Raw genomic sequence first — 24,654 nt, forward strand, 5'->3', positions numbered from 1 at the left:
TTATTTTCACACACGCTTTTAATGCCGCGGCTTTTCTAAAAGATCATGTCGACATTGGCCTCAGTAAACTGTAAAAAAAAAAAAAATTCAAAAGGGCACTTTTTTGGACAGAGGGCAGAGGGGCAGGTGCTTGAGCACCACCTCGTGTCTATCTGTGCACGCCACTGCAATTTAGTGTCACCAGTTAACCTAACCTGCATGTCTTTGGACTGTGGGGGAAACTGGAGCACCCGGAGGAAACCCACACAGACACGGGGAGAACATGCAAACTCCGCACAGAAAGGCCGTCAGGAGCCACGGGGCTCGAACCCAGACCTTCTTGCTGTGAGGCAACAGCGCTAACCACTACACCACCGTGCCGCCCCATCTCATCTCATCTCATTATCTCTAGCCGCTTTATCCTGTTCTATAGGGTCGCAGGCAAGCTGGAGCCTATCCCAGCTGACTACGGGCGAAAGGCGGGGTACACCCTGGACAAGTCGCCAGGTCATCACAGGGCTGACACATAGACACAGGCAACCATTCACACTCACATTCACACCTACGGTCAATTTAGAGTCACCAGTTAACCTAACCTGCATGTCTTTGGACTGTGGGGGAAACCGGAGCACCCGGAGGAAACCCACGCGGACATGGGGAGAACATGCAAACTCCGCACAGAAAGGCCCTCGTCAGCCATGGGGCTCGAACCCGGACCTTCTTGCTGTGAGACGACAGCGCTAATCACTACACCACCGTGCCGCCCCATGAGAAAATGTAATGCTTAAAATGAGTTTAAACATGTCTTGAAATGGGTGTAGTAATCTTATATTTGGTTTACTGTAATCTTATAATGCGGACCGGCATAGTGGTGTATTGGTTAGCACTGTCGCCTCACGGCAAGAAGGTTCTGGGTTCGAGCCCAGTGACTGATGGGGTCCTTTCTGTGTGGAGTTTGCAAGTTCTCCATGTGTCTGCGTGGGTTTCTTCTGGTTGCTCCAGGTTCCCCCACAGTTCAAAGACGTGTGGTTAGGTTAACATGGAGCGGCCTTGGGCTTCACTTGAGCAAGGTAGCTAACCCCCAACTGCTCCCCGGGCGCTGTAGCATAGCTGCCCACTGGTCTGGGTATCATGTGTGTGTGTGCGCGCGCATGTGTGTTCACTGCTTCAGATGGGTTAAATGCAGAGGAGACATTTCATTGTGCTCAAGTGTACATGTGATAAAGTTGTTCTTCTAATGAACAATTTTCTGACTTCGTCAAGGTTATTATTCACCAATATTCACTGAGCCAGAGGTGGATAATTGTTTTAGTATAAATACACCGATGACTATTACATTTTTTTTATTGTATTTTTAAAAATTATTTTAGTCTTCAAAAGTGGCAGGCAAATGTTAATACGTGCAGACTTCTCAATTATCTTTGCCGACTCACATGAAATACTTTGTTTTGAAACTGATAAAATGAATCACAATTCCAGCTTACCTTTGAATAGTTTTAGACCAAACTTCGTAGCATCTTTAGTACCTTTAGGAACAGCATTTTCTTTCATAATTTGTAATTTTTCCTCACGGTGATGAAGCGCTTGGCTGCCATTTTGCAGAGTCGCTGGATGTGGTTATCGAGAAATAGTCCGAATCTTTCGACCAATCAGTGCACGATTTCTTATAATGACCTCTCTATTTATACTAATAAAATGTTTGATAAACCTGACTATATTTAACATATTTTCACTTACCAAGATGTCCATTTTTGCATAATGATTTAGACTTGTCTTCCGATCAAACTTAGTTAGCTGCAAACAGCTGAAAGTATGTTGTACAGAACTGGACATGGTTAATGCAGAAGAGTTTTTCAAGGGTAGTTTGGATAGTTAATCAATCATTCTTGCTTCCTATAAGGGGTTCTATGTGGAAGTCTATGAAAGGAAAGTCCTCTGTTGTAAGGTTCTTCATCGAACCTTTAAGGGTTCCCCTTGTCAGAAAAGCTGAAGAACCCTCAAGTGTTTTTATCTTTGACATTTTTTTTCTAAGTGCTTCCAATATTAAATTGTTACCATTATAAATAAACCCAAGCAAAATTAGCAAAGTCATGGCCAGCCATGTGTTAGTTTTGGTCACATACATTCCATGTCCGGTCCAAGTTATATGAGTATCTTTAGCTCTGTAGTTGTGATCACAGAGCTATAAATAGTAAATAATTGTATGGACACAGCTTTGCACACTGACCTTGTTAGGTGCTTGCTTGATGCATGTACCTCCATCTCCGTGCTTTTGAACTCATTCAGCTCTTTCCGGATGGCAGCCTGAAAGATAATAAATAAGCAGAGTGCATCACAATAATAGATTTTATCTGTGCATTACTACAATTTCAGTAATAAACTGGTGTTTTTTTGAAAGGTCAGTAGATATGCACATTTTTGAATAGTTTAATCTGACTGTAGACCTTAATAAGGACTCACTGATTTGTTCATTATCACTTACCTTGTCAGCTGCAGACAGTCTAGTCCAGGGTTTGTCAGCTCTCCTGTCATAATCCTGGGCTTTAGCAACCTCTACGTAGTCACTAAAGCGAATCAGGATCTTTCTCTCCCTCAGTTCATCGACTGTTGGCCGCTGATTGAGCTAAATATCAAAAGAAATAATATATATATATTTTTTTGCAGTCCACTTTCCATCAAATCCTGCGCTCTGATTGGCTGGCAAGCGGGTCCGTATCCTACAATACGGACCCCAGATACAGACCTCTGGCAACTCGCTCGTTCACAACAAACATAGTAGCAATTTTTGTCAACACTTATCTTTTTTTTTTTTTAATAAGATTTATTTATAAGATTTTTATCAAAAATCTTATAAATTTTTGCCAGCATTTCTCAGGAGAATAGCATTAATTTGACATCATGGATAGTGAGAACGACAGTCTTCACAGTGAAAGCGAGTTTTACTACCCTGAGGAAGACGAAATAAAAGAAAACATTTCAGGAGAAAGCTAAAAACCTGTAACTGCTGCCAATGCCGAGCAAAAACATGGCTGAATCTTGAATGACTCAGTTTTGTATAAATAGGGGACTACATAGGCGGCAAATGTAGTTTTTTTTTTTTTTCTTGCCATGGAAGTGCACTTGTATACCGAGGAGGAAGCCATTTACATTACAGCCGTGAATGAGGATTCAAAATGGCACCTCGGCTCGGTTTTCCCTTTCGGGCGCTCTTGTTTTCTGTTAGAATTTGGTAAAGAAAAAAATAAATATATTATTTACCAGCTTAAGGTCGGTCCGTATGGTGAAATACCGTGACCTCGGTCTTGAATACTGATCTTGGCCCAGAGGGCCTCGCTCAGTTCTTTCAAGACCTTGGTCACGGTATTTCACGGTACGAACCTCCCAGCTGGTAAATAACATATATGTATGTTTTGCTCAAATAACGTCCAGGCATGTCCTTTTTAATAACACTGAGCAGTCTGCATGTGACACTGATATGTAAACTCAGGATCTGTAGTTTCCTAATTTGGACTGCAGAGACATCACTGAAATGGAATGTGCAAAACAAATGTACTATCTCCTACAAAAAGCTAAGAGTACTGACTAATTTTAGACTTTTTTTGGGGGGATGGTGCATCAAAAAAACCTTTTATTGCAAATGTTTATGTATTTTTACATTATCTCTCTTACAACCCCAAATCAGAAAAAGTTGGGATGATATGTTGAAATTGAAATTAAAACTGAATTTGATTTATAAATAATGTTTGACCTTTGTTGCACTCAAAACAGTGATTGTTTTACCTCATTTTTATTTTTTTCAAAATAAAAACTTGTCAGTTTTGCTTCTTGCAATCCATTTAAAAAAAAGTTGGGACAGTAAAGCATTTACCACTTTTATCATGTTGCCGTTCCATCTCACAACACTTAAAAGATGTTGAGGGGCTGAAGACACCAAGTAATGAAGTGTTTCAGGTCTTATTTTGCCCCATTCTTCCTGCAAACAGGTCTTTATGGTATGCAACAGTACAGTTTTATTTCAAAATTTACTATACATTCTCTCTTGGGGACACAAGGGACAGGAACCCTTTCCTTCCACAGCCATGCCTTTTGTAATGTGTGAAGAATGTGGTTTTGCATTGTCTTATTGAAATAGCCCTGGAAAAAATATCGTCTTGATGGCAGCATATGTTGCTCCAAAATCTCAATGTATTTTTCTGAATTAATGCTGCCATTACAGGCGGCATGGTGGTGTAGTGGTTAGTGCTGTCGCCTCACAGCAAGAAGGTCCGGGTTCGAGCCCCATGGCCGGCAAGGGCCTTTCTGTGTGGAGTTTGCATGGTGTCCGTGTGGGTTTCCTCCGGGTGCTCCGGTTTCCCCCACAGTCCAAAGACAGGCAGGTTAGGTTAACTGGTGACTCTAAATTGACCGTAGGTGTGAATGTGAGTGTGAATGGTTGTCTGTGTCTATGTGTCAGCCCTGTGATGACCTGGCGACTTGTCCAGGGTGTACCCCACCTTTCGCCCATAGTCAGCTGGGATAGGCTCCAGCTTGCCTGCGACCCTGTAGAACAGGATAAAGGGCTAGAGATAATGAGATGAGATGAGAAGTTTTAACTGCCATTTGTGGATGTAACTCTGCATTGTAGTGCTTGACAAAGGTTTCCCGAAGTAATCCTGAGTCCATGTGGTTATATCAGCTACAGATGAATGATGGTTCTTGATGCAGTGCCGTCTGAGGAATTGGAGATCACAGGTGTTCAGCTTTGGCTTGTGCCCTTCCCCCATACACACTGAAATTCCTCCAGATTCCTTGAATCATTTAAGAATATTATGCATCACAGAGGGTGAAATATCCAAATCCCTTCTTGTCTTTCTTTGAGGAACATAGTTTTTAAACATTTCAATAATTTTCTGATGTACTTGTTGACGAACTGGAGATTCTCGGCCCATCTGTGCTCCTCAAAACTAGGCCTTTCCTGGATACTGATTTTGAACCAAATCATGATTACAATCGCCTGTTCACCTGTTTCAAATTACATAATTATTTAATTGTTTTACCTCATTAGTAGCCCTAAATTACCCCATCCCAAATTTTTTTTTTGGAATGTCTTGCAGGCCTGAAATGCAGGAATGAACGTATACTAACAAATGAAATGAAGTTGACCAGACAACACATGAAATATCTTGGGTTCATACTGTCTTTAATGAAATACAAGTCAAAGTACAGTAAATTTAGAAAGCACTACTTTTCTTTTTATATTTCTGTACCATCCCAACTTTTCTGATTTGAGGTTGAATAACAATGTATGACTGGCTTTTTTTTTCTTCAAATAGATATGTGATGTTTGGAGGATGTCATACCTTTCTATTTAATCTCTGTTTTATTTCTCTCCTCTCCTCTTGCTCTGTCTGGTCATTCCGCTCTACAGAGAATCAGATTATCATGACATAGTGACACACAGGTTGATTTGACTGCTGCAAAAGGAACACTTTCACTTTCAGAAGATTCTGCAGAACAGTATAGTCAGACTTATCGCCTAACTTTAAGCAGTATTATTTGCTAATTGCTAATAACTTCATGAAAAGTTTAATTTGTTAATCTTCAGTAAGCAATACAAGATATTCAATACTTTAATGATAATGGAGACTATGATCATTTGACTTGATATGAAACTTTTTAACACTAATAAAGCAAGAGTTTAAAAATCCCTTGGCTTTTACATTTACTCTATATCTCTAGTCAGTGTTCAGGTCGTTTCCGTATTTTAAACCTGCTCGTACCCATGATGCTTGAAATGCCTGACATTTTAAAATTATTATAATACTTACGTTTTAAGATATTTCGGCTCTCAAGCTCCTCAACGGCCGGCCGTTGACTGAGTCTCCTGTGGAAAAGAAATGAAATCAGGTTGTGAACCACGGGTTTTAAAGAGAGTTCTGATTAATCCACAAATTAAGAGTTTATAGCAAGGAATCTGTGCTTAAAGTGACAGTCTCTAGCCCAAAGTCTTTCTGCCTTGCCTGCAAAACCTGACTGTAATTATTCAGCTGAGGTGCCCTCCAGATTTGGTTTTCAGGAAACGATGTGAGAATATCAGACAGTCGTATCTGTAATAATGCAGTGCCTTACAGAAGCACACGTGTTGATGCAGAGCCTCTTTTAACTCGATCTATAAGAGCTGCTCTACCCATGTGATTTCCACATACTGGTACACTCGGGGGGCGGCACGGTGGTGTAGTGGTTAGTGCTGTCACCTCACAGCAAGAAGGTCCGGGTTCGAGCCCCGTGGCCGGCGAGGGCCTTTCTGTGCGGAGTTTGCATGTTCTCCCCGTGTCCGCGTGGGTTTCCTCCGGGTGCTCCGGTTTCCCCCACAGTCCAAAGACATGCAGGTTAGGTTAACTGGTGACTCTAAATTGAGCGTAGGTGTGAATGTGAGTGTGAATGGTTGTCTGTGCCTATGTGTCAGCCCTGTGATGACCTGGCGACTTGTCCAGGGTGTACCCCGCCTTTCGCCCGTAGTCAGCTGGGATAGGCTCCAGCTTGCCTGCGACCCTGTAGAACAGGATGAAGTGGCTACAGATAATGAGATGAGATGGTACACTCGGGGGTAATGGGAGAGTTTATCCTTTCAAAGACCACATTTTTCTGAATATTTTTGAAATTCATAAACACATTTCAGCTGTGCTTAAGTTATCAACAGAATAATGTACAATAAAAGTCATTTACTCTAATAACACAAGATAAAAAAATAGCCACAAAGTTTTTTTTTGTCTATAGCCAAAAAAGACATTACTTTCCATTTACTATATCTGACATCCTCGCCAATGAATAAGCAAGCTTCTCAACATCTGTACATTTTGCTGGGGATTTCCATAAATGCCCAGATGTAACAGCATGAATATTTTCATGAGGTAAATTTGAGATTCATTTTTAATGGGCCTGTGGAAGCTGAACTTGTACTAATCTGTGTCATTCCCCCAAAACACTGTAAGGGATGAAACAGACATCAAACTGTAATTCACCCTTCCTAGGCAACAAGCATGTTGTTTTGTTTTATCACCTTTTTTAGTATAAATATGGAGGTGATTTATAGAAAATCACGCGCTGATTATCGAGGAATAGTCCAAATTTCTCAACCAATCACCTCAAGCGACTCTGCAAAATCGCTTTGTCACCGTGAGAAAGAATTACAAATTATGAAAGAAAATGCTGTTCCTGAAAGCATGAAATATGCTACAAAGTTTGATCTAAAACTATTCAGAGGTTAGGTGGAATTGTGATTTTATTTTAACTCTATCAAAACAAAGTATTTTATGCAAGTTGGCATAGATAAGTGACAGGTCTGTGCGCGCCGTTATTACACTTGTATTATCCACCTCAGGCTCAGTGAATATTGGTGAATAATAACCTTGACTTTATTATTCACCAATATTCACTTTGCCTTCAGCAAATAATTGTTAAATATAAATCATCCAAAAGTTGCATTTTGGATGGAAATAAGCAAATACTTAAGAGTCTCCAATTAAATAATTACTGCAGTGGTTAATGTTTCAGCTGGCAATAATTTTTTTAACCCTGACTGATGCAGTGAGCAGCTTCTCATTTCTTAAACAACCATGTTCACGTATCCCGTGGTCATGGGAATGATTTATGGTGTTTCAGAAGGGTCAAATTATTGGCCTGCATCAAGCAAACACAACAACTAAGGAGATTGCTGAAATTACTGGAATTGGGTTAAGAACAATCCAACACATTATTAAAACCTGGAAGGATCATAGTGAACTGTCAACTTTGTGGAAGAAATGTGGGCTGAAAAAATTTTAACTGACTGTGACTGGAGATCAATTAAACACTTGGTGAAGTTGAATAGTCAAAAATCAACAGTAGAACTTATGACCATGTTTAACAGTGAAAGTAAGCGCATTAACACAGTACACTGCAAGGAGGACTCACGGGATTGCCACTAAACAACTGTGGGGCCATAAGAAAACTGCTTGTTAGTGAGGCTAATTGGAATAAAATGCTTCAATTTGCATGAAGATTGGACTCTGGAGCAATGGAAAAAGGTCACGTGGTCTGATGAGTCCAAGTTTACGCTATCCTAGAGTGATGTGTGTGTCAGGGTAAGAAGGGAAGCTCATGAAGCGATGCACCCATCATGCATAGCGGCCACTGTACAAGCCTCTGGAGGCAATGTTTTGATCTGGGGTTGCTTCAGTTGGTCAGATTGAGGCTCAGCAATGTTATGGGGCAATAAAATGAAATCAGCTGACGACCTGAATGGATCATGTTTTCTCATCAATGGATTTTTCCTTCCCTGATGGTACGGGCATATTCCAGGACGAGAACACCAGGATTCCTGGGGCTCAAATTGTGAAAACGTGGTTTAGGGAGCATGAGGACTCATTTTCACACATGAATTGGCCACCGCAGAGTCCTGACCTTAACCCCATTGAAAGCCTTTGAGATGTGCTGGAGAAGACTTTTTACTGAGTGGTTTGACTTTCTCATTATGAATACAAGATTTCGGTGAAAAATTAATGCAGTTCTGGACGGAAATAATTGTAGTGACGTTGCATAAAGTTGTTGAAGCAGTGCCATAGTGAATGCGTGCCATAATCAAAGCTAATGGCTGTCCAACCAAATATTAGTGTGTGTGACAGTGAATGTAACAAGAAGCAACTTTCTTGTGAAGCAGTGAATGGAATCATGGTTTAAAACAGTCTTCATCCATGCAATTTCTTTTTAAACCATTTAACATTTATAACTGTCTGGCTACCAAGCTCCAGGGGTCCATGGTCGCACATGTTGAAAAAGATCTAGAAACTGTTTTACACATCTCATCTCCTCTAGCCGCTTTATCCTGTTCTACAGGGTCACAAGCAAGCTGGAGCCTATCCCAGCTGACTACGGGTGAAAGGTGGGGTACACCCTGGACAAGTCGCCAGGTCATCACAGGGCTGACACATAGACACAGACAACCATTCACACTCACATTCACACCTACGGTCAATTTAGAGTCACCAGTTAACCTAACCTGCATGTCTTTGGACTGTGGGGGAAACTGGAGCACCTGGAGGAAACCCACGTGGACACGGGGAGAACATGCAAACTCCACACAGAAAGGACCTTCTTGCTGTGAGGCGACAGCGCTAACCACTACACCACCGTGCCGCCCCTGTTTTACACATTTCATTTGAAAAACAAAGATTAAGTTAGGTCGTGACCAAAATAAAGGCCTGGTTTGTGAAGACAGCAGCAATAAACCTAATACTGGCTGAGGAATGGTTGGCTTGTAGCTTCCACCCTGTTTTCCCATTAATCTTCCACATTTTCCTTGCATGTTCTATCTATGGGTCGAAGCCCTGTGCTTTTGAGACACTTTCTAAAACCGGATTATAAAAGTTAGTTGACTGTGCATTGTAATTCATTCTAATTATTAGCTCAAGTGAATATTTTATAAAGGACATATCATTAACTTGTATTTACATGTGTGCCTGTGATGGAGTCCCACACTGGGCCAAGTGTTTCTGGGATTAGCTCAGGATAAAGTGGTGACTGAAAATGAATGAATAAATGTATTGATGTTCTCAAATTCTGCGCAAGGCCTCGAGCAAGAACAGTTAAAGTAAACCAGTTGATGGAACACAAATACCATTTTAATTACCACAAAATTACTATCTTTTGTCTTTGGATGACCGTTTCCCTTGAGTGATAGACTGGGCGATAGAATGTGTGGCTCTGTATTCCAGTAATAGCTAAAGTGAGTACCAATTTCCTAGATTCAGTATGAATGAGAGAGTGTGCAGCGCAATCCAGTATTTATCTGTGCAAACTCCTAAAAATAGCATGCATGTCTTACTCCTGCAAAGTGCAGAAAACTGCAAGGCTATAAATAGTAAGGTTGTCGAGACTGCGTTGATGAAGAATCAGGCATTTTTTTCTGTGAGATACCATGTAGAGTCTTGGCTGAATTGCTTTTTATGCTGATTCAAGCCAAATTCTTCTTGTTTTGAGCCTCTAATTGCTTTTATTATTATTATTATTATTAAGTGTTCTAACATTTACCAGATGTAATTTAGTCATTTTCCCATCTGCTCCCAAATACAGGCAGAGGATAATAAATGTCTTTCTTGATGAATATGAAACCGCCACCCCTCTTTTAAAATAACCAGAGAGCTCAACTATGTCTGTCTCATATCTGTCTTACTACGTAATTTATGGTTAACCTACCCCCCCCCCCCCCCCCCCCCCGCCTTTTCCTTTTATCCTAAGCAGCAAAACTCCTTTTCTCCAAGATTTTTCTAAAAGAGTACCTTCTGCATTTTTAGAGGCAAAGGGGGTGACACACAGATTATAGACTTTTAGTTTAATATTGTTTACTACTTGTTATAAAGTATTCTTTAATTTAGAAAATATTTAATTGCATTATTTTTGAAAGCGTTTTTCTTGACATTTCTTCATATGCCTAAGATCTTTACACAGCAATGTACATACGTATGTTTTCAGACATATCAATATTGTTATATATGCATATGCCCAATCTATGTGACCAAAATCGACTTTATTTTGCCTTCACAGCTGCTGCCACTGCAAAGCAGTCTCTAACACTATGTATCAGGCATACATTCTGTACAAAATATTTGTAGAAAAAAAAAGTGTGTGTGTGTCAGAGAGAGAGAGAGAGAGAACAGAACAGCAGGTGCTACATTAAGTGGTGAGAAATACCACGAATTACATGCACTGACAGCACTGTGTATTGTTATATGCTTTTTATATTGAGTTTAAGTGTTTGATATGAAATGAAAAAAAAAATCACCTGCTGAAATAGATTTGGTGGTTTATAGTAGCACAAAGCAAAATTCTTATTTTCAAACCTTAATACTTTTCTTCTAAAGATGCTTATTTGAAAATATTGTGTGTTTTTAATTTGGCCTGCAGCTAGAAATATGACTGATTTTCATTTTCTCACTCAGGGCAGCATGGTGGTGTAGTGGTTAGCGCTGTTGCCTCACAGCAAGAAGGTCCGGGTTCAAGCCCCGTGGCCGACGAGGGCCATTCTGTGCGGAGTTTGCATGTTCTCCCCTGGTGCTCCGGTTTCCCCCACAGTCCAAAGACATGCAGGTTAGGTTAACTGGTGACTCTAAAATGACCGTAGGTGTGAATATGAGTGTGAATGGTTGTCTGTGTCTATGTGTCAGCCCTGTGATGACCTGGCGACTTGTCCAGGGTGTACCCCGCCTTTCGCCCGTAGTCAGCTGGGATAGGCTCCAGCTTGCCTGTGACCCTGTAGAACAGGATAAAGCGGCTACAGATAATGAGTTGAGATGAGATTTTCTCACTCAAACATCTGCAGTACATATACTGTACAATAAGGACACACGTATATGTGAAATTTTGCTGATGGTGCAGACAAATAATAATCGGTGTAAAATGCTCACCAGGGTGATGTATTGATTCTCCTGGGAAACATTGTATTAGACCATCATCACGCCTTGCTGAGACGGTTTGTTTCATGCGTTTCAGGTAAAGGTAATTTTGCCAATTTATACACTTTTTTAAATTTCACCAATCTGTCAGATTTTCTTAACTGGCAAAATCTGGGTAAAGTTGAGGCTGAAATGTGGCCTTTTCCATTATGTTTTAAAAAAAATCAATTAAACACACAAGCAGTTCCAGAAATATATTGTACTTGCAGTCACCCAGCGATAAGTCTGAGGGAAGATACAGATTGTATTACATATACCTGATGAATGCTTCCTTTAAAATACAAGCAACTTCACATAATTTTCACAAATTAAACTGATGAAAAGAAGCAGACCATGAACCGTTAAGTGATTTTTTTTTTTTTTTTTTTTTTTAAATCTCACCTCTACAATCCCAATCTATGTTTACATCAAATTTAAACAGAAATGTCACTACTGACCAATACAGGTTATACTGTGAAAGTGCATGATTTGGGAATGCTTAAAGGAATACACTTTTTTTTTTTTAAGCATTATTCATTTCAAGATTAACATAATTGTTTAACTTGGCAGTGCAATCTTTAATTCATTTATTTTTTGTCACTGAACGTAGTTTATTTAGTTTTTCTCACATTGTCATTTGACACATTATTGATTTGAACAATTTTTATAATTGAACAACTCTTTCCTGCCTACAAGGCTTGAGACCTGTACAGAATAACAATCACGGGGCCCGAGTGATTGCTCGTAGTCAGTGAATGAGTAGTGAGTGCTTACTTGGCGAGCTTCATTTCAATTTGCTGGCGGATTTCTTGTCTCTCCTGGTCACTGCGCACAGGGAAGATGTTCCTGTCTTCCAGCTCCTGTTTGCTGGGTCGATTCCGCAGCTTCACCGCCAGCAGCTCCTTTCTCATTCTACGCGGCAGTGTGCCTGTACACAAACACATCCTCTTCTTTAAAGTGGAACAACACAATAGATAAAGCTACTTCCTGAACCCCAAGCTGAAGTTGATGAAACTATACAAACTGTAAAAAAAAAAAAAAAATTATCAAGTGTCTAAGAGTAAAAGTGCACATCCAGTATGAGCCTCCTTATTAATATAAGTGCATTTGTGGTAAAAGAAAATATACATGTTCCAAAGTGATTGAAATACTGTTCTATCCCTGATACAAGAAGTACACTTGTTTTTTGGAAGGTATGAGTCAAAACGAAAAAATAAGTCACAGAAATAACCCCTGCCATTTCATAATTAGCGTGTCTTATTAATATACTGTATTTTTAAGTTATTTACCAGAAATGACAGACTCGTTCCAGCTGTCGATGTCATATATGATTCCTGAGGCATCAGTGAAGCAGTTGCTTTGTCTCATGTTCTCTTTATTCTCCTCTGCCTCCTTTCTGCTTTCCACCTCCCCACTTGACTCTCGCTCCGTACTGTGGGCAAAAGGTATTTCTATTTATTCTACCCACATTCACTGGATATTAGCAATCACATGCTCTGATTGGCTACTCTACTACTAGAATATCAGCTCATATACTGTGAGTAGAGAAAAACAAAATGGTGGCTTTATAAAGTATTTAAAAGAAACAGAAATAGCTAAAAGAATATAGTCATGTGTGGCGGCATCCCCCCCCCCCCCAAAAAAAATCCTCCTGTTCCACACTCCAGCTCAGTCGGTCGCAGTAATGAACCTTTAAGTCGGTTTGCCAACCGCAAAAAAAAAACATAAAGAAGAACAAAATGGCAGAGTGTTACTGAACCAACAGAGGACAAAATAAAAACTATTCGAAAACAAAACCCCCAAAAATACAAAAATAAGCAACAAAATATGGAATAAAAGTATTTGATGGTAAGAACATCTTTTTTTTTTTAATTTCTCAATTATTATTATAGCTTTTTTCACAAATTGCTACTGTCACTTCGCTGGTTTGTTTACATTCTAAGTGGAAATTATTTTGTCGGATGTTTTGTATAAAGTTTTTATTTATCAAATTTGCAAAAAATAAAAACAAAAATGCTCTGTTTCTTAAAATCCAGTGAATGTGGATAGAATAAAACAGTTATTCCATTCAATCTGGTCATACATGGCTTATAGCCAACTCAGCGCTACGTGCCTCGTCAGCTATCAGCTCATGTATGACTCGATTTCATGGAATAACTGTTAAATATATAGTCATATTTTACACACAATCAGAACCTTTATGACAGAGCTCATCATAACTTTACATTTTACTAACTTCCTCCAGCTTGCCCATTCTCTTCTGTAGCTTTAGGTGGTGGTGTGCTTTGGCATCAATAGTTCCAATATAGTGCATAAACTTTCTCACCCCAGAACCATACCTCCTCAACCCAGCCTCATGGATGAGTAAAGACTTTTCAAGCAAGTGCTTGAACACAGGACAAGATCTTCATATCGTGAAATCAGTAAGTACAATTGTGTTCACCCTGCTGCTCACCTGGAGAGGTAACGAGTCAAGCAAAACAGACTGGAAATCCTCACTCACCTATCTTGCCGAAGCTTTGTTGCCAGGGCACGGTGCAGTTCCTCAATGATACTGCTAGGGGGCAAAGGAGGATGCAAGGTTCCTATATGAGGTGAACTCACTGTATTGGAGAAAGGCCCTCGAAGAAGTACAGGACTAGGGCCTTCTGGGACTCTGGGCACCTCTTTAGGGAGAAATGAGTTGGGCTGAGGCACTGCTGTGAGAGTGAAGCCAGCAGGGTCTGAACAAAAATATGCAAATACGAAAATGTTTGAGCTGTCTAAATATTTCTCTAAATTGTAAATTGTGTTCATGCGAACCAACTCACCTTCCTCAGTGTTAAACTGAGTGACCTGAATACAATGATTGCTCAGAGGAGACTGTCTTTGAGGCACTTCATCTTGCTCTCTTTCCTCTATATTCGCATCTATATCCTCATCTACGGGAGTGGGGTCTTCCTCTTCTTCCTCCTCCTCCTCATCAACCTCTTCCTCCTCCTCCTCTGGGCTGTTAGGTTCTTCTGTTGTTGCACCATCTTCTATGGAATCAGGAACTGACAGGCAAGAGAACCATGTTTGTTGAAGCTCAACAGACCCACATAACTGGCACCATAGTAGTAAAAAGCGTGAAGTAAATATTGCCACCTATTGGCCTAAGTGTGTAGTTTGCAAGAAATAATTTTCCTAGTTAAAAAATACGCGTTTTTGAACGTTTTCAGTGATACAAGTCACAGAATCTGTAGTTTTTGTAAGTCGTGGTGACTGGACCTACAGTTACAGTCTTGAAGATGTTTCTCCAAACTGTAGAACAAGAACAACAACTTTATTCATCACACGTACACTTAAGCACAGTGAAATTCCTCTCTGCATATAACCCATCTGAAGTAGTAAACACACATGCGAGCAGTGAGCACACACACACACACACACACACACACACCCAGAACAGTGGACAGCTATGCTACAGCACCCGGGGAGCAGTTGGAGGTTAGGTGCCTTGCTCAAGGGCACTTTAGCCCAAGGCTGCCCCATGTTAACCTAGCCGCATGTCTTTGAACTGTGGGGGAAACAGGAGCACCCGGAGGAAACCCACACAGACAGGGGGAGAACATGCAAACTCAACATAGAAAGGCCCCCATCGGCTGCTGGGCTCAAACTCAGAATCTTCTTGCTGTGAGGCGACAATACTAACCACTACACCACCATGCCGCCAGTACGACTTTATACTTTGTTCTAAACTACTTTTATCCTGTTTTTAATGTGTATATATAGGCTTATTAAGTGTTTAGGTTTATATACAATGCAGACAAAATATGAAGCATTTATCTATCTATCTATTTATAATTCTCATTATTATCTCTAGCCGCTTTATCCTGTTCTACAGGGTCGCAGGCAAGCTGGAGCCTATCCCAGCTGACTACGGGTGAAAGGCGGGGTACACCCTGGACAAGTCGCCAGGTCATCACAGGGCTGACACATAGACACAGACAACCATTCACACTCACATTCACACCTACAGTCACCAGTTAACCTAACCTGCATGTCTTTGGACTGTGGGGGAAACCGGAGCACCCGGAGGAAACCCATGCGGACACGGGGAGAACATGCAAACTCCACACAGAAAGGCCCTCGCCGGCCACGGGGCTCGAACCCGGACCTTCTTGCTGTGAGGCGACAGCGCTAACCACTACACCACCGTGCCGCCCTCTATTTATAATTTTTTTTTAAAATGTAATTAATTAATCAATCTATTTATAATTGATTGATTAATTAATTACATTTTTAAAAATCAGTTTTCTCCCTAAGAAATTCCCAATTGATGAGACATATTGTCACACTATTGTAATGCTGAGTTATGGGTTAGGATAGGCTGCTAATGGCCCTTACCCGTAGGTAGACGCTCATGTTCTGAGCTGAGATACTCCATGCTGCTGATGCTGAGGATAGGTCCATGTGAGCCAGGAAGCCGGAGCTCAGCATCCGAAACACTCTGAATGGGAGAGCTGATATTCAGAGAGTGGAGACCACTGGCCAAGGCCACATCTACAGAGATAGATAGATAGATAGATAGATAGATAGATAGATAGATAGATAGATAGATAGATATTTAAAATAGTCATACTAATTAATGCTTGAACATTTACACATTCAGCAACAATTACACATACACATTAAGAAGAACTTATTGGGAACCATCAATTATGCAACACAACTTGTAACACACACACACACACACATATATACAGTGGTGCTTGAAAGTTTGTGAACCCTTTAGAATTTTCTATATTTCTGCATAAATATGACCTAAAACATCATCAGATTTTCACACAAGTCCTAAAAGTAGATAAAGAGAACCCAGTTAAACAAATGAGACAAAAATATTATACTTGGTCATTTATTTATTGAGGAAAATCATCCAATATTACATATCTGTGAGTGGCAAAAGTATGTGAACCTTTGCTTTCAGTATCTGGTGTGACCCCCTTGTGCAGCAATAACTGCAACTAAATGTTTGCGGTAACTGCTGATCAGTCCTGCACACTGGCTTGGAGGAATTTTAGCCCATTCCTCCATACAGAACAGCTTCAACTCTGGGATGTTGGTGGGTTTCCTCACATGAACTGCTCGCTTCAGGTCCTTCCACAATATTTTGATTGGATTAAGGTCAGGACTTTGACTTGGCCATTCCAAAACATTAACTTTATTCTTCTTTAACCATTCTTTGGTAGAACGACTTGTGTGCTTAGGGTCGTTGTCTTGCTGCATGACCCACCTTCTCTTGAGATGGACAGATGTCCTGACATTTTCCTTTAGAATTCGCTGCTATAATTCAGAATTCATTGTTCCAGCAATGATGGCAAGCTGTCCTGGCCCAGATGCAGCAAAACAGGCCCAAACCATGATACTACCACCACCATGTTTCACAGATGGGATAAGGTTCTTATGCTGGAATGCAGTGTTTTTCCTTTCTCCAAACATAACGCTTCTCATTTAAACCAAAAAGTTCTATTTTGGTCTCATCTGTCCACAAAACATTTTCAATAGACTTCTGGCTTGTCCACGTGATCTTTAGCAAACTACAGACGAGCAGCAATGTTCTTTTTGGAGAGCAGTGACTTTCTCCTTGCAACCCTGCCATGCACACCACTGTTGTTCAGTGTTCTCCTGATGGTGGACTCATGAACATTAACATTAGCCAATGTGAGAGAGGCCTTCAGTTGCTTAGAAGTTACCCTGGGGTCCTTTGTGACCTCGCCGACTATTACACGCCTTGCTCTTGGAGTGATCTTTGTTGGTCGACCACTCCTGGGGAGGGTAACAATGGTCTTGAATTTCCTCCATTTGTTCACAATGTGTCTGACTGTGGATGGGTGGAGTCCAAACTCTTTAGAGATGGTTTTGTTACCTTTTCCAGCCTGATGAGCATCAACAACGCTTTTTCTGAGGTCCTCAGAAATCTCCTTTGTTCGTGGCATGATACACTTCCACAAACATGTGTTGTGAAGATCAGATGTTGATAGATCCCTGTTCTTTAAATAAAACAGGGTGCCTACTCACACCTGATTGTCATCCCATTGATTGAAAAGACCTGACTCTAATTTCACCTTCAAATTAACTGCTAATCCTAGGGGTTCACATACTTTTGCCACTCACAGATATGTAATATTGGATAATTTTCCTCAATAAGTAAATGACCAAGTATAATATTTTTGGCTCATTTGTTTAAGTGGGTTCTCTTTATCTACTTTTAGGACTTGTGTGGAAATCTGATGATGTTTTCGGTCATATTTATGCAGAAATATAGAAAATTCTAAAGGGTTCACAAACTTTCAAGCACCACTGTGTGTGTGTGTGTGTGTGTGTGTGTGTGTGTGTGTGTGTATATATATATATATATATATATATATATATATATATATATATATATATACCAGTATATACACACACAAATAAAGTGTTCATTTTATTTTAGCCTGCTTTAATTTATTATGACTGCTCATCTGAATTAAACAACACCTAAATGGTAGGGGCAGAGCAATCTATGGTGCTGGTACATGTAGCCAGCACCATTGTGGAGTTTTAAAAAGCTTCCTGGCCACTTGATAAGACACAACTACCTTGTGAAGTACCATTCCCTGCAGAGTGTATTAATAGTCTTCTAATCATAAGCAGTTATTATCACAGGGAGGCTACTGACTAGATATTTTTAGTTGATGAATTGTTCTCAACCTAGCAGTGATGCCGAGGACATTGTCTCTGCTGTGCTGAGAACGATCCATCAGCTAAATAATAGCTGGTCAGTGGCGGCCCTGTGAAGGTCTTTTTTGCATTGACAGACATGATAGAAGAGCACTAACGTATTGTACGTATCTATCGATGGGCTACAATCAGTAATTCTATACATAGTAAATAAACAAATTCAGTGCACTCCTCTAAAAGGCTTTCTATTAAGTCACACAATATTTTACCCCTTTATTCATATGTCATGAAAAACGCAATGTATTCAATATGCTTAAAATGAGCTCAATCTATTTATTACCCTACGTATAGATCTTATTCAAGTATGTTGCTATTCGTTATATGTTGGATGCTTCATTGTATATGAAGCTTTTTTTCTCTATGAGACCATTTAAAACAGTAAATTGACTGATGTCATCCCTCACCTGTGGAGCTCTGCTTCATTTTCTCGTTCTTCTTTTTCCTCCACTTCCAAGGCCGGAAGAGACGCCCCAGCGTAGCCAGCTTGCTGTGACGGCGGATGGGAGGAGTGTGCACACCGCTTACCAGGCAACTGGAGCGCATGACCCTCTGCTGCTCCATCACATCTACAACACACATAAAGAGGGAGAGAAGAGTGAGTAAACAGTGAGTACAGTACAGATGCTTTCTACACACAGGTAATTGTTACAAGCTGATCATGTCCAGTGTAACCAGATGACTGACCATGGAGTATCAGTATTCAAGTAAATAACTATAGTAAATATCATCACTGATCCTGATGAAACTGACTGTATTGATTTTCAGAATAGAAGCAGTGAGGTGGGTGTGACTGCATGATTTTACACCCGCAAATCAGAAAAAGTTGGTATCTCATCTCATTATCTCTAGCCGCTTTATCCTGTCCTACAGGGTCGCAGGCAAGCTGCAGCCTATCCCAGCTGACTACGGGCAAAAGGCAGGGTACACCCTGGACAAGTCGCCAGGTCATCACAGGGCTGACACATAGACACAGACAACCATTCACACTCACACCTACGGTCAATTTAGAGTCACCAGTTAACCTAACCTGCATGTCTTTTGGACTGTGGGGGAAACCGGAGCACCCGGAGGAAACCCACGTGGACACGGGGAGAACATGCACACTCCGCACAGAAAGGCCCTCGCCAGCCACGTGGCTTGAACCCGGACCTTCTTGCTGTGAGGCAACAGTGCTAACCACTACACCACCATGCCGCCCAAAAAGTTGGGATGGTTTGGAAAATGCAAATTTAAAAAAGCAGTGATTTTCTGAATTTACTCTGACTTGTATTTCATTGCAGACAGTGTGAACTCAAGATATTTCATATTTTGTCTGGTCAACTTCATTTCATTTGTTAATATACATCCATTCCTGCATTTCAGGCCTGCAACACAGATGAGGGCAGTTTAGGGCTAGTAATGAAGTAAAACAATTAAATCAATATGTGATTTGAAACAGGTGATTCTGATCAGGATTTGGTACAAATCAGTATTCAGAAAAGGCCTATTGTTTGAGGAGCACAGATGGGCCGAGGATCTCCAGTTCGTCAACAAGTGCATGAGAAAATTATTGAAAAGCAATGTTCCTCAAAGAAAGATAGGAAGGGATTTGGATATTTCACCCTCTATGATGCATAATATCCTAAAACAATTCAAGGAATCTGGAGGAATTTCAGTGCATAAAGTGCAAGGGCGCAAGCCAAAGCTGAACACCTGTCATCTTTGATCCCTCAGACGGCACTGCATCGAGAACAGTCAACTTCTCTGGGCTCGGAGGCGTCTGGGACGGACCATCACACAGTGGAAATGTGTATTGTGGTCATATGAATCAGTATTCCAGGTCGTTTTTGTAAAGCAAATGGATGCCATGTGTGCCAGACCAAAGATGAAAAAGACCATCCAGACTGTGACCAGCAACAAGTCCAAAAGCCAGGGTCTGTCATGGTATGGGGTTGTGTCAGTGCCCTTGGCAAAGGTAATTTGCACTTCTGTGAGGGAGCATTAATGCAAAAAAGTACACTGAGATTTTGGAGCAACATATGCTGCCATCAAGATGACATCATTTCCAGGGATATTTCAACAAGACAATGCAAAACCACATTCTGCACACATTACAAAGGCATGGCTGTGGAAGAAGAGGGTTCCTGTCCCCTCTTTTCCCAATAAAGAATGTGTCATGAATTTTGAAATGAAAAATATGACAATAACCCCATACTGTTGTACACCTTAAGACCTGTTTGCAGGAAGAATGGGACAAAACAACAGCTGAAACACTTCATCACTTGGTGTCTTCAGTGACTAAACATAGTGTTGTGAGAAGGAATGGCAACATTACAAAGTGGTAAATGCTTTACCATCCCAACTTTTTTTTTTTAAATGTGTTGCAAGAATCAAACTTGAAATGTGTTTGTTTAAAAAAAAGTGAATGAGGTAGAACATCAAATAATGGGCTGTTGTACGGTTTTGAATGAATACAGGACAAATATTATTTAAAAATCACTGTTTTCAGTTTTAATTTCAAATTCAACATCCCCTCCCAACTTTTTCTGATATGGGGTTGTCTGCATCTGAGCAGTATACCAGAAAAAAAGTTACATTTATCTAAAATTAAATTTATGAAATGAAAGCTTCTTCCAGTTTTGGCATGGCTGACCAAGGTTTGTTTATATTTAGCAACCAACAATGTTACACAACATGATAATAATGTTATAATGAGCTATGACCAGTAACCCCAAGAGAGCTGCAGAAGGCTAGTAGGAGTGGGTTTGTAATGAGTTTGCTCATACATCCAACTGCATATGAGTCAGTGATAGGATTTGCGAGGAGAACTGTACACATAAAGGGACTGGCCCTATCTGATCACAGAAGTGACAGGGCTACAGACACACCAGCAGTCTTATTATTTTATTTTATTAACCCTATTGAACTTATATATTAGGGTTTATGTAAGGTATCATTATAGAAGCACCACAGAACAGATAATATTTAACAGTGGCATGCAAGCATGTGGCACTGGTGAGCTGACCAGGTATTGCAGCATTGTTATCAAGTTTATAAACACATCACTTTCAGTGCTGGGTCAGTAGAAGTCCATTCACTAAAAATATACAGCCGATAGCAGTCCTTTGAAACTTCTCAATGATGAAGAAATATAGGATGATTAACACAAATTGTGCATGGGAAAAGTGTCTGTCGCTGACCAACCTGTAAAAAAAAAAGCAGAGCAACTTTGCAGCACATGATGCAAACAATCATAGCAAATGTGGTAGGGCATGGCTACCCTTCTAGTCACCCCAGTAAGACATTTATTATTATTATCCATCCATCCATTATCCATAACCACTTATCCTGTGCAGGGTTGTGGGCAAGCTGGAGCCTATCCCAGCTGACTATGGGCAAGAGGTGGGGTTACACCCTGGACAAGTCACCAGGTATTGCAGGGCTGACACAGAGAGACAAACAACCATTCACACTCGCATTCACACCTACGGTCAATTTAGAGCCACCAATTAACCTAACCTGAATGTCTTTGGACTGTGGGGGAAACCAGAGCACCCGGAGGAAACCCATGCAGACACGGGGAGAACATGCAAGCTCCACACAGAAAGGCCCCTGTCGGCCACTGGGCTCAAACCCAGAACCTTCTTGCTGTGAGGCGACAGTGCTAACCACTACACCACCATGCCACCCATTATTATGTTGTCTTCATCGTCATTGCAGTTATATAGGATCTGAAACTGAAGGACTTGAGAAAGCTTCATGTACTGGGCTAGCTTGAATAATAACCCAATGCTCGATATAACATCCCTGTGAAATCTGAAAGTTAATTTAATCAAAGTCCAATTTGTGAACAACTGTAATGTCAGGTTGAAACAAGCACAGTCAACTAGTTAACACACTACTCCTTGGCCCCACTGACCACAATGATAAGTTGAGCAAACACTGTTCAAACTTTTTTTAAATACATTAACAATATTCCTTATTCGGAGGCATTGCATTTCTTCAGTTCATGATTAATTGCCATTAGGTAATGGTACTAAATTCATAATGTTAGTGTACTTAATAAGATGTAGCCTAATTTCAATGGTTGCTAAAGTAGCTTTTATTTTATTTTTTTTGCATCTTGCTAGATGACAAGTAAATGTTGCATTGCTTAGTTGTGTGCCTTATATGTGTAACTCAGGCTCCCACTCAGACCAAACACAGACCGGTGTAACCATCCATCCATCCCTCCATTATCTGTAGCTGCTTATCCTGTCCTACAGGGTCGCAGGCAAGCTGGAGCCTATTCCAGCTGACTATGGACGAGAGGCGGGGTACACCCTGGACAAGTTGCCAGGTTATCGCAGGGCTAACCTAGAAACAAACAACCATTCACATTCACACCTACGGTCAATTTAGAGCCAACAATTAGCCTAACCTGCATGTCTTTGGACTGTGGGGGAAACCGGAGCACCCAGAGGAAACCCACACAGACATGGGGAGAACATCCACACAGAAAGGCCCTCGTTGGCCGCTGGGCTCGAACCCAGGACCTTCTTGCTGTGAAGCGACAGTGCTAACCACTACAACAGGTGTAACCATATAATGTTTATGAGGTAAAGGAGTAGATCTGGAGGGTCCTCAGACATAGTGTTTTGGTAAACTGGGATGTATGGATGCTGTCAGTCCCCACTTGCTTGCTCACTTGAGTTTGTTGACTGTGTAGTGGCTGGCTGCTTTATGTCCCGGGGCTCCCTCATGCCTGTGTTACCTTCTGGCTCTCCCCTTTTAGTTATGCTGTCATAGTTAGTTGCCGGAGACCCTGCTTGTATGCAGTGCAATATGTATACTGTTCCTACTTATTCAGGTGACATTGGGCATACCTAACAACCTGTGTTTTCTCTCTCTTCTTTTCTCCCTCCACGCCCAACTCTGTCCCTCTGAGTTACATGTCGGTCCTGGGATCGAGATGCTGACCTCTTCTGCTCCTCGGACCTGCCTGATCCATCCTGGTGCCCTGTGTCTGGTTGGAGTCTCATCGCATCGCTCCTGTGGAGGGCGGCCCCATGTGGACAGTTGGGGGTCGCGCCTGGAGGACACTCTGGACTCTTGCAGTGGTGCTTTTGTGGCTGGGGACTGCAGTTGACTTGCTGACTTTGGGACTACGGTTGTCGTGAACGGTTTTGTGCTCGGGTTTCCGTCGGTGGGGGGTTTACAGTATCAACGAAACTGACTTTATGTTAGGACTGTTAATGTTACAGTCATGTTGTCTGTTGTTGCCCAAATGAGGATGGGTTCCCTTTTGAGTCTGGTTCCTCTCAAGGTTTCTTCCTCATGTCGTCTGAGGGAGTGTTTCCTTGCCACCATCGCCACAGGCGTGCTCATTGGGGATAGATTAGGGATAAAATTAGCTCATATTTTAAGTCATGCAAATTCTATAAAGGGGCAGCACGGTGGTGTAGTGGTTAGCACTGTCGCCTCACAGCAAGGTCCGGGTTCGAGCCCCGTGGCCGGCAAGGGCCTTTCTGTGCGGAGTTTGCATGTTCTCCCCGTGTCTGCGTGCGTTTCCTCCGGGTGCACAGTTCAAAGACATGCAGGTTAGGTTAACTGTTGACTCTAAATTGACCGTAGGTGTGAATGTGAGTGTGAATGGTTGTCTGTGTCTATGTGTCAGCCCTGTGATGACCTGGCGACTTGTCCAGGGTGTACCCCGCCTTTCGCCTGTAGTCAGCTGGGATAGGCTCCAGCTTAGCTTGCCTGCGACCCTGTAGAACAGGATAAAGCGGCTAGAGATGATGAGATGAAATGAGATGAGAAATAAACTTGACTTGAATATCATTTTCTATGGATGTGAATTAGTATTTTGACCCACCCTAGATTGCCACTCCAGTAAAGTCATTGGGGTTAAACTGTTCCTTATGACCTACAGACGACAGTTAGAACAAGTATGCCTTGTAAGGTGTAGCAGATAACACAGCCTGAGTGTATGTAGACAGACAGAATAGATAGATAGATAGATAGATAGATAGATAGATAGATAGATAGATAGATAGATAGATAGATAGATAACCATAATGAAGGTGCAGCTCTTCACACGCGACTGCGAGGAAGGCAACTCGGGTTCAAACACACACACACACCCGCCTTGTTCACTCAGCACACAAGCCGAACTGTCTGTTCTTAAAATAGCGTTTTGTGGGCAGAGGACAACGGCGCCGTCAGTGGGAATCAGGAGAGCTCCACTGCTCTCTGTGCTCACTGACTGAGTGTATGGACCTCTTCTCGACCTGCCTCTAGAGCCTATGTCTGCCCAAATAAAACACGTGACCCGGGTCAAGCCCTACAGAACCGCACAGCTCGCTGTAGTTCGGCAAATCCTGCGCGAGCTGTTCACATGGTTACAGTTACTCCTGACGCGGATGCGAGCAGCGCGCGCGCCCCTCAGAGACACAGGCTGCGTCCCAAACCTTATGCTGCATATCTTACTATATGCTGCAGTGCATACCACATAGTACTAGCACCCGGA

General features: G+C 41.4%; 1 protein-coding gene across 1 annotated transcript in view; it reads right to left on the reverse strand.

The window, feature by feature from the left end:
- Positions 1-2,121: 2,121 nt before the first annotated feature.
- phactr3a (phosphatase and actin regulator 3a) overlaps positions 2,122-24,654 on the reverse strand; it is a 43,547-nt gene continuing 21,014 nt past the window's right edge. The window contains exons 2-12 of the mRNA XM_060936670.1: positions 18,572-18,733; positions 15,795-15,950; positions 14,237-14,461; positions 13,930-14,149; positions 12,716-12,858; positions 12,201-12,354; positions 5,787-5,842; positions 5,319-5,380; positions 2,462-2,602; positions 2,207-2,283; positions 2,122-2,161 (exon numbers count right to left, since the gene is read on the reverse strand). Of these exons, the coding sequence (XP_060792653.1) occupies positions 2,122-2,161; positions 2,207-2,283; positions 2,462-2,602; positions 5,319-5,380; positions 5,787-5,842; positions 12,201-12,354; positions 12,716-12,858; positions 13,930-14,149; positions 14,237-14,461; positions 15,795-15,950; positions 18,572-18,733 (1,436 nt within the window). The remainder of the gene's footprint in view (positions 2,162-2,206; positions 2,284-2,461; positions 2,603-5,318; positions 5,381-5,786; positions 5,843-12,200; positions 12,355-12,715; positions 12,859-13,929; positions 14,150-14,236; positions 14,462-15,794; positions 15,951-18,571; positions 18,734-24,654) is intronic.

The sequence above is a fragment of the Neoarius graeffei genome, chromosome 13 (assembly GCF_027579695.1).
Source record: "Neoarius graeffei isolate fNeoGra1 chromosome 13, fNeoGra1.pri, whole genome shotgun sequence".
NCBI classification, from domain to species: Eukaryota; Metazoa; Chordata; class Actinopteri; order Siluriformes; family Ariidae; genus Neoarius; species Neoarius graeffei.